At 40.7% G+C, this 22,404-nt stretch overlaps 1 protein-coding gene across 1 annotated transcript; it reads right to left on the reverse strand.

Moving 5' to 3' along the window:
* Positions 1-831: 831 nt before the first annotated feature.
* On the reverse strand, positions 832-17,149 carry naa30 (N-alpha-acetyltransferase 30, NatC catalytic subunit). The gene is made up of 4 exons (XM_057822657.1): positions 16,277-17,149; positions 11,785-11,908; positions 11,490-11,545; positions 832-2,843 (listed from the first exon to the last, which is right to left on the reverse strand). Exons 1-4 carry the CDS (start codon positions 16,946-16,948, stop codon positions 2,706-2,708), a joined length of 990 nt encoding a protein of 329 aa, XP_057678640.1. The 5' UTR covers positions 16,949-17,149; the 3' UTR covers positions 832-2,705.
* Between the last annotated feature and the right edge of the window lie 5,255 nt (positions 17,150-22,404).

A 22,404-nucleotide genomic window follows, 5' to 3' on the forward strand; every position in this document is an offset into this window, starting at 1 on the left:
ATTGGTGCAGTTCAGTTAAATTTGATGGCTTTCTGACATGGACTTGTTTCTTCAGCATTGTCCACAAGTTTAAGTCAGGACTTTGGGAAGGCCATTGGAAAACCTTAATTCTAGCCTGATTTAGCCATTCCATTACCACTTTTGATGTGTGTTTGGGGTCATTGTCCTGTTGGAACACCCAACTGCGCCCAAGACCCAATCTTCAGGCTGATGACTTTAGGTTATCTTGAAGAATTTGAAGGTAATCCTCCTTCTTCATTATCCCATTTACTCTCTGTAAAGCACCAGTTCCATTGGTAGCAAAACAGCCCCACAGCATAATACTACCACCACCGTGCATGACGGTAGGCATGGTGTACTTGGGGTTAAAGGCCTCACCTTTTCTCCTCCAAACATTTTGCTGGGCATTGTGGCCAAACAGCTCGATTTTTGTTTCGTCTGACCACAAAACTTTCCTCCAGAAGGTCTTATCTTTGTCCATGTGATCAGCAGCAAACTTCAGTCGAGTCTTAAGGTGCCGCTTGTGGAGCAAGGGCTTCCTTCTTGCACGGCAGTCTCTCAGTCCATGGAGATGCAGAACACGCTTGACTGTGGACACTGACACCTGTGTTCCAGCAGCTTCTAATTCTTGGCAGATCTGCTTTTTGGTGATTCTCGGTTGAATCTTCACCCTCCTGATCAATTTTCTCTCAGCAGCGGGTGATAGCTTGCGTTTTCTTCCTGATCGTGGCAGTGACAAAACAGTGCCATGCACTTTATACTTACAATTGTTTGCACTGTTGCTCTTGGGACCTGCAGCTGCTTTGAAATGGCTCCAAGTGACTTTCCTGACTTGTTCAAGTCAATGATTCGCTTTTTCAGATCCATGTATGTATATTTTTGACCCAGCAGATTTCATCACTTTTTCTGTTAACCCATAATAAAATCATAAAAGAACCAAACTTCACGAATGTTTGTGACAAAGAAGTATCTGTTCCAATCACTCTATCGGAGAAAAATCTGAGTTGTAGAAATAACTGGAAACTCAAGAGAGCCATGACATTATGTTCTTCACAAGTGTATGTAAACATTTGACCACAACTGTACGTCATAGCAACATTTGGAAATCCATTCTTTTTAAAATATGTCTATCATCATCATCTTCCACTTGCACCAATTCCGGTCCATTATGCAGGAATGGGTGGGCTGCGAGTCATGTCATCACTCGAAATTAATATCTCAAGCCCCCCCATTTACTGCAAAATGGATCCAAAGGGGTGCAATTCTTTTGCACTACTTGTGACACCCCTCCGTTATTGCGAGGGTTGGGACGCTTAGTCAGCGAAGACGGCGGTGCAGCGATTGACGTCATCACTCGAATATCTGTAAAATGATATCAAAATCAAACATTTTACAGCACAAACGTAGCATAAAAGAATGTACCATTTCGGGTCCATTTTGCAATAAATGAGCGCGACATCGTCACACAAACACGATAGCAACGCAAAAAAAAATTTGCAGCACAAATGACTGAAACTTTTTTATTGAAATTTTTAGCCATTTTTAATCAAACTGGGGGGCTGGTTGACCTCAGATTGACCTATAAAAGAATAATTGATACCTCAAAAACGATAGCAGCACAGAATTACAAATTTTTTCTTAAAATTTGCGTCTGATGGGGGGGGGGGGGGGGCAATCACGGAGGTAAGTTAACTTCACGGAGGTAAATTGAGATTATATTTTAACGTCCTTAACACAAAAGTAAATTGTGTTTTATTTCTATCAAGTGGAAACGTCAATGAAAAACCTTCGTCTCTTTTCAAGTCAACTACAAACAAACTAATCAAGATGAAAACCTGAAGTGAAAATAGGACAAACACACCACAATTCCCAAACAAGTGCATTTGACGTTTGTTGTTTTAAAGGAAAAAGCAAAACAGCGCAGTTTTCTTTAAGAAGTGTCATGCAGATTTTTGTCTGAGATGAACAATTTTTGAAGCGCACGTGACGCGGAACATCGGTGTGTATCTGCATAGTTACACAATTGGATTCAATTTGTATGACTTTTTTTTGGGGCCTTGGCGGGTGTTGGCAGTGCATTTCAACGTGTGGGAGATGGCAGGACTTTGTCCAAAAAAATGAAAAATCAGCTGTTTAAAAGTGGAGGTAAGCTTTGAGGTGCTCGTGGAGTGATTCGGAACACGCAAACAAGAAAATAAACTCGACACAGGCTTCGGTCCTCGGGAGACGTGACGGCGGAAACAGCACCACCAAGTGGACGTAAAGGGGAACTCATAAACATAGGAAACTTCCACGCACACGCAAACAGGCAGTCAAACGCACACGCGTGTACGTATGCAGTTTTGACCCCAACGAGGATTTAAAAAAAAAACAAAAAAAAAAAAAAAACACAAAAATAAACTCCACCGTTAAGTTCGAGGGGCTTCGGAGCCCCTCGCTTACTTGTTTTTCTTCCGTCCGGGCGTACGTGCGTCCTCGCCAAAAGTCTGAAGGTCGAAAAACATCATCAAGGTCGTCCAGAGACTCTGGAAACCTCCTCGCCGCCTCCATTAATTTTCATGATGGGAGAAAGTGGGGCCTTCATGGAAAATCTGGAGAGTAAGAATAGTGTATGTGCGTGTATGGATGCATACGTATTTGTGTGTATGTGTAAATTAGGCAGGCTCGACAGTCTGTCCGTCCCTCTTGCGGGTCACGGGGCCACATCAACGTAGCCACAGTTTGAGCCTGAGCGCGTCCACGCCGTTCAGGTAGTATCTGAAGAGCCGCTTGTCTCGAACAAAACCTAAATTCTCGTATAGCTTTAACGCGGACTTGTTGGTGATTTCCGTCTCCAGGACCACCTGCGGAGAGGGAAGAGTGCCAACGCATTATTAAAATAACATGAATTGAGTGATGCGAAGTTCTGTCACACCAGGGGAAAAAAAAAAAATCAAGATCGATATATTTCACATTAAACATACACTACTGGCCAAACGTATTGGCACTAGAGCTGGGATTCTTTGGGCATCTAACGAATCGATTACGATTCAGAGGCTCCGATTCGATTGTAAAACGATTATTGATGCACCCCCCTCCTTTTTTTTTTTTTTTTTTAATCCTCTCAGGCTAAACCAAACTACTATTTCCGGTATCAAGTTAACATATGACAGTAAACAAATATACAAAAATAACAGTAAATAAAATATTCCGGTCCCCATTCTGTATCAGCAGCTTTAAACTACATTCAATTAATTTAATGTTGTGAATCAACCGTTACAGTTGTTAAAATTGCTCCCGTTAGTCCATAATTTCCCTTCTGTCTACTTTTGACATGTCAAAGTTTTTAAACTGTTTTATCATTTAAAGATAGATTCAAGACAAGATTTTGCCAATTTAGGAGTATTTTAGATAAAAAGTTAATTAGGTTTGCTACAAAAGAGCCGTCTCGAGAAGTCTACTGCTTTAAGATGGCGGCTGTTTACTAACGCCGGCAAGTCTGTCATTTCGCATCTCTGTTCAATAATACATGTTCTAACACCGCCGTCTGTCATTTTGCATCTAGTTGTACATATACAGTGCCTTGCAAAAGTATTCGGCCCCCTTGAATCTTGCAACCTTTCGCCACATTTCAGGCTTCAAACATAAAGATATGAAATTTAATTTTTTTGTCAAGAATCAACAACAAGTGGGACACAATCGTGAAGTGGAACAACATTTATTGGATAATTTCAACTTTTTTAACAAATAAAAAACTGAAAAGTGGGGCGTGCAATATTATTCGGCCCCTTTACTTTCAGTGCAGCAAACTCACTCCAGAAGTTCAGTGAGGATCTCTGAATGATCCAATGTTGTCCTAAATGACCGATGATGATAAATAGAATCCACCTGTGTGTAATCAAGTCTCCGTATAAATGCACCTGCTCTGTGATAGTCTCAGTGTTCTGTTTAAAGTGCAGAGAGCATTATGAAAACCAAGGAACACACCAAGCAGGTCCGAGATACTGTTGTGGAGAAGTTTAAAGCCGGATTTGGATACAAAAAGATTTCCCAAGCTTTAAACATCTCAAGGAGCACTGTGCAAGCCATCATATTGAAATGGAAGGCGCATCAGACCACTGCAAATCTACCAAGACCCGGCCGTCCTTCCAAACTTTCTTCTCAAACAAGGAGAAAACTGATCAGAGAAGCAGCCAAGAGGCCCATGATCACTCTGGATGAACTGCAGAGATCTACAGCTGAGGTGGGAGAGTCTGTCCATAGGACAACAATCAGTCGTACACTGCACAAATGTGGCCTTTTTGGAAGAGTGGCAAGAAGAAATCCATTTCTCAAAGATATCCATAAAAAGTCTCGTTTAAAGTTTGCCACAAGCCACCTGGGAGACACACCAAACATGTGGAAGAAGGTGCTCTGGTCAGATGAAACCAAAATTGAACTTTTTGGCCACAATGCAAAACGGTATGTTTGGCGTAAAAGCAACACAGCTCATCACCCTGAACACACCATCCCCACTGTCAAACATGGTGGTGGCAGCATCATGGTTTGGGCCTGCTTCAGCAGGGACAGGGAAGATGGTTAAAATTGACGGGAAGATGGATGCAGCCAAATACAGGAACATTCTGGAAGAAAACCTGTTGGTATCTGCACAAGACCTGAGACTGGGACGGAGATTTATCTTCCAACAGGACAATGATCCAAAACATAAAGCCAAATCTACAATGGAATGGTTAAAAAATAAACGTACCCAGGTGTTAGAATGGCCAAGTCAAAGTCCAGACCTGAATCCAATCGAGAATCTGTGGAAAGAGCTGAAGACTGCTGTTCACAAACACTCTCCATCCAACCTCACTGAGCTCGAGCTGTTTTGCAAGGAAGAATGGGCAAGAATGTCAGTCTCTCGATGTGCAAAACTGATAGAAACATACCCCAAGCGACTTGCAGCTGTAATTGGAGAAAAAGGTGGCGCTACAAAGTATTAACGCAAGGGGGCCGAATAATATTGCACGCCCCACTTTTCAGTTTTTTATTTGTTAAAAAAGTTTAAATTATCCAATAAATGTTGCTCCACCTCACGATTGTGTCCCACTTGTTGTTGATTCTTGACAAAAAATTAAAATTTTATATCTTTATGTTTGAAGCCTGAAATGTGTCGAAAGGTTGCAAGGTTCAAGGGGGCTGAATACTTTTGCAAGGCTCTGTATATGATATCTACTGTAGCCGTATGTTTGTAGCAACTAGCAACTGGGCGTTGTTTGTAGTGGCTGTCGGCCGCGTTCAGGTATGATTGTTTTATTTATCTAGCGGCATGAGTTGAACATGATATTTACTCTCAGTCCGTTCTTCCTTGCGTCCCAAAGACCGCGCCTACTGAGTTTTACTTCCGCTTTACCTGGTATAATTCAATAATCGGAATTTGGATGTTTGTGAATCTTTCTTGAATCTTCCACGGCCGAATCGCGAATAATCTAAGAATCGGAAATTTCGCACGCCTCTAATTGGCATTTGGCACCCCTGCAATTCTGTCAGATAATGCTCAATTTCTCCCAGAAGATGATTGCAATTACAAATGTATTGGTAGTAACATCTTCATTTAGTTTACTTGCAATGAAAAAACACAAAAAAGAACGGAAATTTTTTAAAATCATTATCATTTTACACAAAACTCCAAAAATGGGCCGGACAAAAGTATTGGCACCCTTTGAAAAATCATGTGATGTTTCTCCAATTTGTATAATTTACAGTACCTGTTACTTACCTGTGGCACATAACAGGTGGTGGCAATAACTAAATCACACTTGCAGCCACTTAAAATGGATTAAAGTTGACTCAACCTCTGTCCTGTGTCCTTGTGTGTACCACATTGAGCATTGAGAAAAGAAGACTAAAGAACTGTCTGAGGACTTGAGGAGCAAAATTGTGAAGAAGCATCGGCAATCTCAAGGCTACAAGTCCATCTCCAAAGACGTGAATGTTCCTGTGTCTATCGTGCGCAGTGTCGTCAATAGATGTAAAGTCCATGGCACTGCGGCTAATAGAGGTGTGACAAAATATCGAAATGGTGATATATCGTGATACTTTGTGTCCCAAAAGGTTATCGATATGCTCCTGCCAAGAATCGAGAGACCATTTTAAAAAGGTGTCAACGTCAAAAAAATAAAAAGGATTCAAAAAGTTGTTACCAAAATCTTCCACCATAATAGTGTCTCAGTTAACTCTAAGGCTGCATTGACGGTGCACGACGCCCGATCCATTTAGACTGGGAACCTTTGTTCATTCGAAACCAGAGAATTCAGTCATTCGGTCTGATTTTCAGGGCATTTACAGGTCACTTACGGTTCATTTTAGGGCATTTACAGGTCATTTCCTCATGAGTTTGAGTCACTGCCGATTCATTTGGGCGATTCCCTGGTCACTTCCTGTTCTGTAACTCAAAATAAACAGGAAGTACCCATAAAACACCCCGAAATCAACAGGAAGTAACTGAACTGTAACTGACAGGTAAATGACCTTAACTGGCCCAAAATTACCTCATTACCTGGCATTGGCTGCCACTGAAGGCCATAGACGTTCAACCCGATTGAAGTGTTGAATTCAAATGGATTGGACGTCTACTTGTGATAAACTCTATCTAATTCACAGTAGAAGCTTGCTTTTCTGTTTATTAGTTGTTTGTAGAATATCCTAGAATGATTTCCTGACCAATGTATCGATAATAGTTGTATCGCCATATCGTCAGATCATCGTTATCGTGAGCATTGTATCGCAAATCTTATCGTATCGTGACCTTCCTAGATGTGGACGGAATAGAAAAACGGACGAGAGATTTAAACGAAAGATTGTGCGGATGGTGGATAAAGAACCTCGAGTAACATACAAAGATGTTCAAGCTGTCCCGCAGTCCAAGGATACAACAGTCTGAACCTGTACTATCCGTCAGCGACGTCATAAAAAGGGACTCTATGGTAGGATAACCAGGAAGACCCCACTTCTGACCCAGAGACATAAAAAAGCCAGGCTGGAGTTTGCCAAAACTTACCTGAGAAAGCCAAAAACGTTTTGGAGGAATGTTCTCTGATCAGATGAGACTAAAGTAGAGCTTTTTGGAAAAGCCATTGACATAGAGTTCCTAATTTGTCTAATTAACAGATCCTGTTACACACATAACAGGTGGTGGCGATAACTAAATCACACTTTCAGTCAGTTAAAATGGATTAAAGTGGATTCAACCTCTGTCCTGTTTCCTTGTGTGTACCACACTGAGCATGGAGAAAAGAAAGAAGACCAAAGAACTGTCTGAGGACTTAAGACGCAAAATTGGGAGGAAGCATGGGCAATGTCAAGGCTACAAGTCCATCTCCAAAGACCTGAATGTTCCTGTGTCTACCGTGCGCAGAGTCATCAATAAGTGTAAAACCCATGGCACTGTGGCTAACCTCCCTAGATGTGAACCGAAAAGAAAAACTGACAAGAGATTTCAACGAAAGATTGTGCGGATGGTGGATAAAGAACCTCGACTAACATCCAAACAAGTTCGAGCTGTCCCGCAGTCTGAGGGTACAACAGTGTCAACCCGTCCTATCCGTCGCCATCTGAATGAAACATGACGCTATGGGAGGATATCCAGGAAGACCCCACTTCTGTCCCAGGGACATAAAAAAGCCAGGCTGGAGTTTGCCAAAACTTACCTGAAAAACCCAAAAACGTTTTGGAAGAATGTTCTCTGGTCAGATGAGACAAAACTAGAGCTTTTTGGGAAAACGTATCAACATAGAGGTGACAGGAAAAAAAAAAAGAGGCCTTCAAAGAAAAGAACACGGTCCCCACAGTCAAACATGGCGGAGGTTCCCTGATGTTTTGGGGTTGCTTTGCTACCTCTGGCATTGGACCACTTGATTGTGTGCATGGCATTATGAAGTCTGAAGACTACCAACAAATTTTGCAACACAATGTAGGGCCCAGTGTGAGAAAGCTGGGTCTCCCTCAGAGGTCATGGGTCTTCCACAAGACAATGACCAAAAACACACTTCAAAAAGCACTAGAAAATGGTTTGAGAGAAAGCACTGGAGACTTCTAAAGTGGCAAGCAATGCGTCCAGACCTGAATCCCATAGAACATCTGTGGAGGGACCTGAAAATGGCAGTTTGGAGAAGGCATCCTTCAAATCTAAGAGATCTGGAGCAGTTGGCCAAAGAAGAATGGTCTAAAATTCCAGTTGAGCATTGTAAGAAACTCATCGATGGATACCGGAAGCGGTTGTTCGCAGTTATTTTGTCTAAAGGTTGTGCTACCAAGTATTAGGCTGAGGGTGCCAATACTTTTGTCCGGCCCATTTTTGGAGTTTTGAGTAAAATGATCATGATTTTTTTTTTTTTCAATTTGCGTTTTTGTTTTTTTCATTGCAAGCAAAATAAATGAAGACATTACAACCAAAGCATTTGTAATTGCAATCATTTTCTGGGAGAAATTGAGCATTAGCTGACTGAATTTCAGGGGTGCCAATACTTCTGGCCAGCAGTGTAATGCATATTACTTGTGCTGGGTTGTTGGTGCCAAGGTTTGTTTACTGAATTTTGCTTTATTTCAACAACTCGACGAAGAGAATGATATAACCTGTTTTGGTCATAGTATGTATAATGGTCAAAAACCTGCTGTTTCTATTGAATGATCACATATTAAACTATTCAGTCTGATATTTTATCTGTTAAATGCTAATTTTTACAGTTGAAGAAATACAATCAAGGTTCAAAACAGCTCGTTGAGCATGTTAGATTGTCAATAGGACATCAATATTACAAATTTTGGATTTTTTGTTGTCTTTATGGGCTGAAAATGTTGGTATACAGTAATTGGTCAGTGAAGAAAACGATTTGTGTCCTGAAAAAATGAACTATTGTAAACAATTCTTTCTTTGATATATAAAAGGCAACATCAAAGACAAGCAAAATCAAAGGGTTAAACTAAAAAAACAAAGGGGAAAAAAACCCAAAGCACTCTGAGAGCAGACTTCTGCATAGGCAGCCAAATTCAAAGCATCGCCAGACTGCTAACCTCTGTGACCTTTGATCTTTTCTAATCATTTTCTAATCATAACGCCTACTCTGCAAATTTTGAGTTATATAGGCTAATCCGTTATCAAGTTCCCGCGCAATTCCTTTTTTGACCTTTACTACCTTTGACCTAATGACTCCAAAATGTAATCACCTATTCCGTTTCATATTACAAAAGTTGGATACATTTTCCACACTGAATAAAATTCTCGACATTAACGCCTTGGCTGCCACTGACGGCAAGAAATATCAATCATTCGATCGCTTCCAGCCCCTCCCAGTTGAAATAGATTGCCGTCTATTGCTGTCAATGGGTGTTTTCATGATCAATTTCCTTCCCTTACTAACAACTAGTGCTGCAACGCTTAATCGATTAACTCGAGTAAATCGATTAGAAAAAAGCTTCGAATCGAATTTTGCTGCTTCGAAGATTTGTGTAATTAGATTGACGTTGTAGTGGTTTGTTGTGAAAGTGTTTGCATTTGGTTTTATTGAATTGTGTTGATACACTGCCCTGCAACAATGAATATGACATAACTCATCTAACATGGCTGGATCCAGCTGCTCCCTGTTAAGACCAACATAAGGTTGTAAGTTTTTGTCTGAGGTAATATGATAGTTTATGCATTCATAATTTAGTTTAGAGGTATATTTAGCAGTATTTTTTTTTTTTTTTTTTGCGGAAATGTGTGTTAAAACGATTTTTTTGAGAACAGTGCTGCAACGATTGACTCGAGTATTCGATTAGAAAAAAAAAAAGACTCAAATTAATTTTGCCACTTCGAGTTTTCGTTTAGTTAAAGTGGCGTTGTAATGGTTGGTTTTGAAAGTGCTTGCATTTAGTTTTATTGATTTGGGCGGATCCAACATAAGCTAAGTTTTTGTTTGAGCAAATGGTTTGTTAATACACTCGTAATTTAGTTTATAGGTATATTTGGCCGTTTTGGGGTTTTTTTTGTGTCTGGACGTGTCTGGACCATTCGTGAAGAGCATTGTAAAGAAAAAAAGATAGCATATTATAGCTTATAAGCTAGCGGACTTTAGCCAATTAATTTTTTGTTGTACATAGATCCTTTTTTTTTTTTTAATACTGTTTGAGGCTCAGCTCAGGTATTTTAATTTCTTATGTTCCATATCTGATTACTCGATTATTCGAACTAACGACCGTATTGGCCCGAATATAAGACTGTGTTTTTTGCATTGAAATAAGACTGAAAAAGTAAGGGCCGTCTTATATTCGCGGTCTAGACATTATACCCATTTATGACGCTAGATGGCGCCAGATATCATTGAAGCGATGTTCTGTCATGACAGATCTCAGCTACTCTCAAGTTTAACCAGTTTGCATTATTATATTGCAATGTTTTCCTTATTCAGATTTGTTTCAAGACTATAGTTACAGTTAGACTTCACTTTGATGGTTAATGCAGTTCTTGCAATTTTGTTGCGTTATCACAATAGATTGGTTTATTTACATTTCAAAAACCAAAAGCCATTCATTTACAAATGTGATTGCACTTTAGTTTACATATTTAAATGTTCAGATATTAAGATTTGAATGAGGCAAAATAACTTGCTTTTTCTCTCAAATATATTGTTATAATCATTTGTTTCAGATGTGCTGTAATTATTTTCTGTATAAAAATTAATGTGGTGTTCAAAAAGTCTTTTTTCAAACTTGAGTCTTGAAAAAGAGATGGTCGTCTTATAATCAGGGCCGTCTTATATTCGGGCCAATACGGTACTTCATCGGTTAATCAACTACTAAAATAATCCATAGCTGCAGCCCTAGTTGAGAGCATTGTTTAAAAAAAAAAAGTAGTTATCATTTTAAAGCATTTATGCTAGCGGACTTTTGCTATGCAAGTTAGCCAAATCTTCTTTTGTTATACACCGATCCTCATTTATTGATTTGTTTTTAACACTGACGTTACGCTCGGGTATTTTATTTGTAAATACATTTCTTGCTCTTGTGATTGCATATTTTTGGGAAAAAACAATGAATCAATCAAATTTATTTCTATAGCCCTTTACAAAAACCCGAAAGGCACTCGGGAATTCTATTTTGTGTTCGAATTTAATGCTTTTTTGAAAGTGCAGCTAAAATGTATTCTAAAACGCATTCAATTTTCCTAATCCAATTACTCGATTATTCAAATTAATTTATGTATTAATCGTATTACTTAAATAATCGATAGCTGCGGCCCTCATAACAACCACAGCACATACGTATATAAATACAAACACAGCACATCCATAGCCAGCATGACACCCTTTCAGTGCCAGAGACAGCTACAGCCGTCCAATCCAAACGGAATTCAAACGCTTTCAACAATCACTCCCACTTCAACAATCTCAGTCATTGGCGGAAAAAATGGTAGAGGGCTTTTTCCCCCCTGGTGTGGCAGCAGCACACTGTACAACAAATAAATTAGTTTGATTTTTGGAGTGCGTACTTACCTCGTCGCAGTCGCCCTCCACCATGGCGTAGATGGCCTTCTTGACCAGATTAGTACCTGACAACATAAGATCAAGGTCTCAAGGGACGGGAAAGTGGACACGTGACAACATTGCGGACTGACCACGCTAAGGAGAAATGTACCAAAACAATGAGAAACAAGATTGTGTAGAACGCAAGCTAAAGAACAGAAACCATCTAGCTAGCAAACTAGAGAAACGACAGCCACTCGATTTTATGACTGAAAACGAGTGTAAATAGCTATTAATAAGCATGAAAGACTGTTTTTGTCCTCACCGATGCTTTTCCTTCTGTGTTTGGAGTCGACGGCTAGCATGGCGATGTAGCCGCGCCGGAACATCTTCTTGTGCATGTCCAGCTTACACACGATAGCGCCGACGCACTCTTGCTTCACCATGGCCTGCCCGAAACACGCAAAAAAAAAAACAAACAAACAAAAAAAAAACATCAAGTTTTGACACCCTTACAACTAAAGATGTCCCGATCGATCGGGATGCCGATCGATAGAGTCCGATCACGTCATTTTCAAAGTATCGGAATCGGCAAAAAAATATCGGACATGCCTTTTTTTAATATATATATTTTTTAATTAAATCATTTTCTAATTGTATTTAACGTTACAGACAAAATGTCTTATACTCATCCAGAGTCTTTAGTTTTGGCTTAAAGTAGGGCGATCAAATTTATCGCGTTAACGGCGGTAATTAATTTTTTTTTTATTAATCACGTTAAAATATTTTACGCAATTAACGCATGCGCTGCACGACCCACTCACGCATTGTCGCGTTCAATCTATAATGGCGCCGTTTTACCTATATATAGAGCTAAAAGGCAGCGTAAAATGAGTAGAGTGGATTTTGGCAGTCTTTGGAACCGTTTTTTAATTGGCTAAAGCCTTACAATCCCTCTCTCAACAATAAGAAATATCGTAGGAAGCAATTTGGGGAAGAACGGAAGTAGTTGATCTTTTTCTTAACACCCTATGTTAAATCCCAACGCAGAGAAGATATATCAATTGGTGCCACTACGCACAGTCATGGTTGCACTTCCCATCATGCATTTGGGCAGAACAGTTAAATGGCTACAGTATCATTTACTGAAAGCTCAACAAATACATTAGATGGCAATATTTAGTCACAATATACAAAGTCACATGTATCCTTTAAGAATTGCAAGTCTTTCTATCGGTGGATCCCTCTCACAGAAAGAATGTTAATCATGTAAATGCCATCTTGATTTATTGTCATAATAAACAAATACAGTACTTATGTAATGTATGTTGAATGTATGTATTCGAGTTTTATTCATTTTTTTCTTAATGCATTGCCAAAATGTATATGATGGGGAAAAATTATCGGGAATGATTGGAATTGAATCGGGAGCAAGAAGCAATCAGATCGGGAAATATCGGGATCGGCAGATACTCGAGCTAAAACGATCGGGATTGGCTCGGGAGCAAAAAAACATGATCGGAGCAACCCTACTTACAACTTTCCCCCAGAGCATGACAGAAGGTCTGTACACCTTTTTCAATGCCAAATTCAAGCACATTTTAAGGACTTTCGAGCTCAATTTGAAAAATTTTCGATACATGGGTCAGGAAATCATTGTACGATATTCTACAAAACAACTAATGAACAGAAAACAAGCTATTATCTTTCTTCTGCTGTGAATTGGAATGAGTTTATCACTAGTAGACATCCTCTACATTCGTTCATTTGCTGCCATCCCTTCAAAAGGATTGGACGTCTATGGCAGCCAATGCCAGGCAATGAGTTCCATTTAGGGCATTTTACATAATTTCCTGTTGATTTTGAGGCATTTACAAGTCACGTGCTGTTGATTTTGAGTTACTGAAAAGGAAGTGACTCAAAAATGTCCCTAAATTAACACAAAAGAAAACTGTAAATTCCCTAAAATGAACAGGAAGTAACCTGTAAATGCCCACAAGACTGGCTGCGAATTGACAACGCGAGATGTCCAATCCAGTCAAAATGAACTGGACGTCGACCGCCGTCAATGGCAACCAGTGAGCTAACGAAGACACGATTCTAATTGAAGATTTTAGTAGCTTGGGTTGTTTTGTTTTTTTTTGCCGTGCCTAACACGTCCAAGCATTTTCAAGGACTTTCAAGCATTTTTCAAACCTTGAAAACACGACAGTAAAATCCAAGCATTTTCAAGGACCTGCACGAACCCCTGTTAATAAACCTGAGGGGCCGCCAGGCTTCTCTTGACACCTACTACAAAAGATAGGTAGTATGCATAAATTAACCACATTTTGACCACATCTGGCGTTACGGTTGAAGGCGCAACAGCAAAATTTTACGGTCAATATGTGAACAAGCTTGTCCCAGCTCCCTGCCATTGCTCTGAATTATGAAAACTTCATTACAAGATTATGCGTTTTCACAAGACTCTACGTTTAAGATTATAATTGATTAATTTTTCAAAAATATGGTGAGCTGCTAGTACGCTTCTCCACCACCAGACTTTGCAAGATTTACGGGGGAAACCTTGAAGTGCATTCTGAGAATGTTGTCGAGGCTTGAATCGGAACGTCAACCCCTTTTGACATACATTGTGGTCAAACTGGTTGTGTCAGACGCTGAGTTTTCGCAAGTGACTAAACGAATGAGGGCCAAGGAAAAATATAGAATTCGTTCCTCTAAACCAGAATAATCTAGAAGGTAGTTCTCATATTTAAAAATATGACATACATTAAAGGTTGTGAAAAATTTGGTCCAAAAGTAAGACAAGCACACACAAACACTTATTCCACATTTTGATTTTTGCATAAGAAACACTTGCAGAACTGCCCAAGTGATAAGTCAAAAAGGTAAACACTAACGATAAGCACAGAACTAAATGTACAACAGCTTGTAGTGAAAAGAAATGGGTAACTAAATTCAACCACTTACAGTTATGTGAAAAAATTAGGACACCCTATGGAAGCCTGTGTGTTTTCTAAAATATTTGGTCATATGGATAATTAATATCAATTTTAACAATGTTGAGAGATTCAAGTAATAGAACTAAACAATTAAAACTGAAAAAAAAAGACATTTTATAACTCTGTAAGATGTAATTTTAAATAAATGCAATTTCTGTTGAGGAATAAAATAGGACACCCCCAAATTCAATCCCACTTAAAATGGCTAAAATCACACACAAGTGTATCACAACGGGTACACATGATTCGAACATCATTACCCAGTGTTTTGAAGGAGGCTTGCCTTATTTAAACCTCACATTTAGTTTGGTGTGCCCCTTAATGTTGAAGTGAGAGAAAACACCATGGTGAGATCAAAAGAGCTGTCTGAGGCATTCAGAAAGAAGATTGCAGACGCTTATGAGTCTGGTATGGGAATTCAAAAGATCTCAAAAGAATATAAAATCAGCCATTCCACTGTTCGGAAAATAGTCTACAAGTGGAGGACATTCAAAACAACTGCCAGCATGCCGGGTCTGGCCGTCCAAGCATGTTCACCCTGAGAGCAAACCGCAAGATGCTAAAAGAAGTCTTAAAAAAAAAAACTAAAATGTCATCATGGGACCTACAGTAGGCTCTTGCTACTGTTGATGTGAAAGTACATGCCTCTAAAATCAGAAAAAGACTTCACAAGTTTAACCTTCATGGGAGGTGTGCAAGGAGGAAACCTTTACTCTCCAAGAAAAACATGAAGGCCAGACTGAAGTTTGCCAGAACGAATGTAGACAAAGACCAGGATTTATGTTATTTGGACAGATTAATCTAAAATTGAATTATTTGGACACCAGAACAGAGGACATGTTTGGCGTAAACCCAATGCAGCATTCCAGGAAAAGAACCTCATACCAACTATGCAGCATGGAGGTGGAAGTGTCATGGTTTGGGGATGCTTTGCTACAGCAGGACCTGGCCAGCTCACCATCATAGAATCCGCCATGAATTCTATCGTGTATCAGAAGGTGCTTGAGAAACATATGAGATCATCTGCGAAAAAAATGAAAGCTGAAGCAAAATTAGACTCGGCAACATGACAATGATCCAAAACATACCAGTTAATCCACCAAGGACTGGCTGAAAAGGAAGAATTTGAGAGTCATGAAATGGCCGAGTCAAAGCTCAGAACTTAATCCCACTGAGATGCTGTGGGATGACTTGAAACTGGCTGTACATGCAAGAAACCCCTCAAACATCTCACAGCTGAAAATATTCTGCGTCGAGTGGGGCAAACTTTCTTCAGACAGATGTCAAAGACTAGTAGATGGGTACAAAAAGCGTCTCACTGAAGTTATTTGAGCCAAAGGGGGTAACACTAGCTATTAGGTAGTAGGGTGTGCTAACTTTTTCCTCAGTTAGAATATGCATTTTTTGTTGATATATTTGGTTTAATGAGTAAAACCCTTATTTTTTTTGTTGTTTAACCACAATTCAATCACTTTCTTTTCCAGAGATAAAGAAAGACAAGATCCGTGAACATTTCTTAATAAAGAACTGAATATTTCATGGTGTGTCCTAATTTTTTCACATGAATGTACATCCCAGAAAAAAAAGTTTACCTGAAGGAATGGCAACGTCCAATCCAAGAATGTTAGTGTTTCATTGTCATTGACAGCGATAGACGTCTAATCGACATATTCCTGCCACCTTTCCCAGTCTAAAGGGATTGGACGTCTAGCACCGTCAATGTCAGCAAAATGTCACTAAAGGACCATCAACATCGTCACTGGCGAATAATACAATAATAAATAAAGCAGGTGCTTGAATGGAATGGTCACTTACCAGGAAGCAAAGCTGCGGCCAGTTATGGATGAAGTACCTGTACGTGTAAATGGAGTAAGGCTCAGACAAGTCCTTGGTGATCAGTCTCATGATCCACGGCATCTGTAGCTCGGACTCGTAGCGCACGTAACAAATGTCATGGGTCTCTTCCCCCGGCAAGCTGCCCAACTCCAGCCGGGCGAGCTCGTCCGAGGGCGGCTGCGGCTGTTCCGAGTCTCCGGAGCTCTCGGAAGCGAGCGTCGCCGCCTGAGTTCTCGTCCGGGCCGGCATTCCGTTCATGCTATTGTTAACAAGCGGCGAGTGGCGGCCGTTTTTGGAGCGAGGGCCTTCACGTTGGCAGTTCGGGGTCCCGTCGTCGTCGTCGCCGCTGTCACAGCCGTCCGCCGGTGCTCCCCCAGGCTCCTCCGCGGGGCTAGCGGCCAAACCGTTGAGCTGCTGCTGCTGTTCCCCGGCTGGCATTTTCAGGTGCAACGCCGGTGGGCTAGCTCGAGTTAGCATGTTTTTCGGCTTCTTCTTGACCGTCTTCTCGTCTTGGGCGAGCGGTTTTCCGGACGCGGAGTCCTCCCCGGGGCGACGCGGCCCTCCGTCCTCGGCCCCAGCCCCGGGGAAAGGGGCACTTTCAGCCGGGGATGCGGGCAGTGCGCTACTAGGCCCAGGCGGCACTGTGGCCATCCCGCCGCATCAAGGTGGCGACTCGCGCTTGGGAAACGTCGGACACAAGCTCATTCACGACGCCAAGCGGGGATACGACAACGCCGCGGGGGTCGATGCGCCCGAAGTGGCGAAAATCCGCGGATTATTGCGGGGGAAAGGGCTCGCGAGGCGGCGACGTTCTTCGCTTGCTTTCTCCTCGAGCTCTCCCTGCTGCCGCAAAGTGCTGTCGCAGCAAAGGCCATTGCAACACTGCCGCATGGTGACGTTTTACGACAGTGCCGCAACACGCTTCAGAGAGATGCTTTGCACCTCGACGAGTGTCTTAAAAGAGAATTATTCAGACCTGTTAAGTTTCACGATTTGGTCGGGAGACTCCCGATTTTGACCCCAATGCTCACGCCTCACGATTAGAAAGCCAAATCTCCCGATTTTCCAAAAATGTCTTTTTTTTTTTTTTTTTTTTTTTTTTTTTTTTTTTACGTTTTTGTTTGTCACCGTTTTGTAACGATACCATTCGGCCCGATTCGGAAAGTGACCAACAACGAATAGCCTGGCCGTCTCCGACTTCCCCGCCCTCACTCCCCTTCAGAGCTGGAAAAGCCCAACCAATCATCTGACAGGGTAGGAAGAGGCGAAGCACCACCGACTTCCCAAGATGCTGGCACTAATAAACCGGCTTTTAGACTGGTTCAAGTCTTTATTTTGGAAGGAAGAGATGGAGCTGACCCTGGTCGGCCTCCAGTATTCGGGAAAAACGACGTTCGTCAACGTAATTGCCGTAAGTCTTACCTGCCAGCGATAGCTAACTAGCCTAATGCTAATAGCATTAGAGCTAATGATGGGAGAACGATGAGGAAGAAGTCGCTGCTTTACTCTGTGTTTTCGTGGATCAAACATCATGGAATATTAAACCACTGCGGTCCTACCCCCACAATATATGAATTTAAGTGAGAAAGCATATCGTTACTTACTTGAAGTTTAATCATTTAGATTCGCTATTATGCTAAAGCTAAAGTGTATACTATACACTTTATTACATTATATCATTATTACTGTGCTGAAACAAAAAATATAAAGTTTCAATTCTAGGTTACAATTCAATTAAAAAACTGCCATGACAAAGATACTTTTAAAAACAAATTAATTTTCTAAATGATGTAATTAATGTTTTTAATCTTGTTGATTTAGTCTGACGGAACCCTAATTGGAGTGATGGTTGATGAGATGAAGAGGCTGCTGAGGAAGCTGATGTCCAAATTTGTGCAAATGGATGTGATCAGGAAAGCTGAGGATATCCTAGATGTTGATTACAGGAACAAGGAGAACTGGCATGACACAGGCAACATAGCAGTATCACATGATGCCAGACAATACATGGAGCAAGTTGAAGACTATCTCTGATGCCACCAAAAAGAGGTTCTTTGACAGTGTAGTTAATTTTTACACAAGTGTTGTGACCAAAATGAACTTGAAAAAAAATTTTGTCTTAGTGATTGTCGCGCGCGCACGCGTCATCGGGGTTGGCAAACAGAAATCTCCCTATTTGCAATTTCTACAACTTAACAGGTATGATTATTAGGGCTGTCAAACGATTCAAATTTTTAATCGAGTTAATTACATCTTAAAAATTAATTAATCGTAATTAATCGCAATTCAAACCATCTATAAAATATGCCATATTTTTCTGTAAATTATTGTTTGAATGGAAAGATAAGACACAAGATGGATATATACATTCAACATACGGTACATAAGGACTGTATTTGTTTATTATAACAATAAATCAGCAAGATGGCATTAACATTATTAACATTCTGTTAACGCGATCCATGGATAGAAAGACTTGTAGTTCTTAAAAGATAAATGTTAAAACAAGTTATATAAATTTTATATTAAAACCCCTCTTAATGTTTTCGTTTTAATGAAATTTGTAAAATTTTCAATCAAAAAATAAACTAGTAGCCCGCCATTGTTGATGTCAATAATTACTTACACAATGCTCATAGGTGCTGAAGCCTATAAAATCAGTCACACTCACGCGCCAGCAGAGGGCGGCAAAACTCCATAAAACACAATTAACAAGTGGGCATTTCACTCTACTGTCATTTAAATCTGTCTGAGCGGGGCTTGTGCGTTAATTGCGTCAAATATTTTAACGTGATTAATTAAAAAAATTAATTACCGCCCGTTAACACGATAATTTTGACAGCCCTAAGAACTATATAAATCAAACCGTGTGTTTTATATCATTTTATTGGAAATGTGTACTGGCTGAGTAACAATAAGTAACTTCTTTGGGAAAAGTGTGGTTTATCTTGTTACCGATGCCGACCAAAAATGATGTAATGTCCAGGTTATAAAATCTCGCCAGCCACCCTCCCCGCACAGAGTGCCAAGTCGCCAACACGGGTCAAGTCTCTGAAAGTGCCCCCCCCCCCCCCCCCCCGAGTTGTTTCTGGGACATCTCTCCATGTGTGAAAGCCATGACATGGGTAAATCCCCCAAACTCCCATCAATCGGACGGTCGACTCGGGGGCTCCTGTTTATGGTCATCGCACCTGGGCTTTGTGCACATTTGTTCTGCTAATGCAGTGCTTCTCAATTATTTTCTGTTTTGCCCCCCACATGAAGACGTAAACGTTCCGCGCCACCCCAACTCTCTGCCGTCACTGTAAATATACTGTAGTATCATTTGTATATAAAATTCTTATTATTAAAAGTACACCTCTGCACAACATTGTGTTCTTTTTAATATTAAATGCAAAAAATAATATAGATCAACTTAGCATAAAGTGTAAAAAAACAACAACAACAAAAAACACATCTATACTGTAAAAATACACTCAAGAAAGATTTTTTGACCGTTCGATACTGAAAATTGAAATGTTGTAAAATCAATAAATAATAAAAAATTCAAATTGATTAGCAACATTAACTCAACAGGATAATATACCAAACAGTTAGACCGAAAAAAACAAAAATTAATAGAACAAAAATGACACTGTCATTGGATGGAGGGACAGTTTTTATTTTTGCTGCAGGCAGTATCAGCTCCTTTGCTAGGTATGCCACCTTACATGATGCTGACAGTGCTTGCTGGTTTACTTATGCCCAGTGTTGTTAATTTTACTTTTAAAAAGTAATTAATTACAGTTACAAATTACTTCTCCCAAAAAGTAATTGCGTTAGTAACTCAGTTACCTGAATGTAAGAGTAATTAGTTACTTGGCAAAGTAACTAGTGATAATTTTCTTTTTTTTTTCTCCAAAAAAAAAAACAAAAACAAAAACAAAAAAAAAACAGGTCACGCAATGTGAAGTTTAAAGGGTTTGGGGGACAGTTGGCCCTAGCCCAATTCTTTACCCTCCACTTAACTAGACGCAAGGATATTGCGATAACTAGACAGTAACCTTTGCTATGTGTTGAAGTCATTTAAAGTTGTGAATCAACCGTTAAAGTTGTTAAAATTGCTCCCGTTATTGCATTAGTTCCCTTCTGTCTACTTTCAACATGTGTAAGTTTTAAAACTGTTTCATCATTTAAAGAAAGGTTTAAGTTAAGATTTTGCCGGTTTAGGAGCATTTTAGATTTAAAAAAAAAGTTACTTAGGTTCGCTAGGAAGGATCTCTACATCAAAGCTTTCCTGAGAGGTCTACTGCTTTAAGATGGCGGCTCTTTACTAACGCATGTAGTCCTTAAAACATGTTGCCAGTGCAGCTGTGTCTGTAAATTGCATCTAGTTCTATAATATGATATTTACCGTGTCATGTGGGTGTAGTTTGTCGGCTATGGCTACAGTCAGGTATTATTGGAGCCACCTAGCATCGCGGTTGCAACGGCGTCTTCCACACTCCTGCTCTGCTCTCTCATCTCCGTGAGTCCGTTTCTCTCAGACATTTTTTTATTCAACCAACTTAGTAACGCATAGTAACGCACGCCTTTCCCGCCTCAGTAACGGTAACGGCGTTGCCAAGATGAGAAAAGTAATTAATTAGATTACGCATTACTAAAAACAATAACGCCGTTAGTAACGCCGTTATATTCTAACGCCGTTATTAACAACACTGCTTATGACTAAGGGGGAGGATTGTTGGGAGGATAAGGGGGAGGTTTGTTGGCAATTTTCAGCAGTTTTCGCTGAAAAAAAAAATTCCTGCTGTCCGCTGCAAACATTTTTAGACAAAGTAAACAGACTGGTCTTTCCTCGTCTCCCACTGTGCTAAAAGTCAAAGCCAAATGCTGCATACGCTTCGTCATATTTCCTTGTCTTAGCTTTTCATATCTCCGGTGCTCTTTGCTGTGTGCTCGTTTGGTTAAAAAATACTGCACACACGCTGAAAATGAGAGCTGCACTGCCACCCAGTGAATGGATGTGCAATTACACTTTATTATAGTACGGCAAAAAAGTATGTTCCCCAAGGTCACATGCGCCACCCTCAGCATCGCTCTGCGCCCCCCTGGAGGGGCCCGCCCCACTATTTGAGAAGTCCTGCGCTAATAGATCTTCCAATGTTTTGCCCCAAGACTTTTTCGTTCCAAACTTGACCTTATTACATAAATCGTTCTTACCATCAAGCATTCCTGCCACGCAAAAAGTTAGATTGAGAACGGCCTGTTTGTTCCACTCAAAAATATAATTCAAAATGAAAGCCCAAGTTTGTTTCTTTAGTGGGAAGTCCCCTGACAAGGATTTGTGTCCTCATTTGTGAATCTGTTATAAACAGTGATGTGTAAGAGGAATTTAGGCCCGCTTTATGAAAATATTTACTTCTCGTTATGGGTGCTTCAGTCTAGCGCAGGGGTCGGCAACCTATGACACGCGTGTCAGCACTGGCACGCGAAGGGTTAACCAGTGACACGCGAGCGCATGGCAAAATATATATTTTTTTTTTACCTGAAATTAAGACACTTTTAGTTGCACGCCCTGTTATTTAGGGCTTTACAGGAGCGTCCCTCCCGACCCCTCTGCCTATAGCGTTATTTGCGAACAATTATGGATTTTGAGCACACTTCCAGCTCTTCAATTTTTCGATTCCTGCGCTCGTCGTTTTTTTTCCCCCCTCTGCGCGCTCAATTCTGCGCGCTCAATTCAGCACCCGCTACTAACGTGTCACGAAGCCAACCAGTCAGAGAGCTGGCGGAAGTACACAGTGTCACCAATCTGCACTTTTTGGTGCTGTTACTCCAAGCCCCAGCGTGGAGGCCGGTGTTCTGACAAAATTTGCAACCTAGAACAGGTGTTCTGACAGAACACCGGCGGGCCAGTAAGCGAGTACACAGCCGGCGAGTCGCCGGCGTCCGCGCCGGGAGCCCCGTCACTTTAACTTTGAATTGAGATCCCGAGGTAACACCCTCGCCCCGGTGCGGAGGCCGGTCGCTTAAGATACGGGACTGTACACCCCTGTCCCGGCGCATCGCAACACTCCGGTTGGACCCCGATTGCCAGCTGTCAGGTCAGGGCAGCGGGTGAAGCG

The sequence above is a fragment of the Corythoichthys intestinalis genome, chromosome 19 (assembly GCF_030265065.1).
Source record: "Corythoichthys intestinalis isolate RoL2023-P3 chromosome 19, ASM3026506v1, whole genome shotgun sequence".
NCBI classification, from domain to species: Eukaryota; Metazoa; Chordata; class Actinopteri; order Syngnathiformes; family Syngnathidae; genus Corythoichthys; species Corythoichthys intestinalis.

Coding starts and splice junctions, on each gene's coding strand:
- naa30 (XM_057822657.1), bottom strand. CDS start 16,948: ATGGCCACAGTGCCGCCTGGGCCTAGTAGCGCACTGCCCGCATCCCCG. Junction 11,909..16,276: donor GGCCGCAGCTTTGCTTCCTG/GTAAGTGACCAT, acceptor TGTTTCGGGCAG/GCCATGGTGAAGCAAGAGTG. Junction 2,844..11,489: donor TGGAGGGCGACTGCGACGAG/GTAAGTACGCAC, acceptor CCCTCTCCGCAG/GTGGTCCTGGAGACGGAAAT.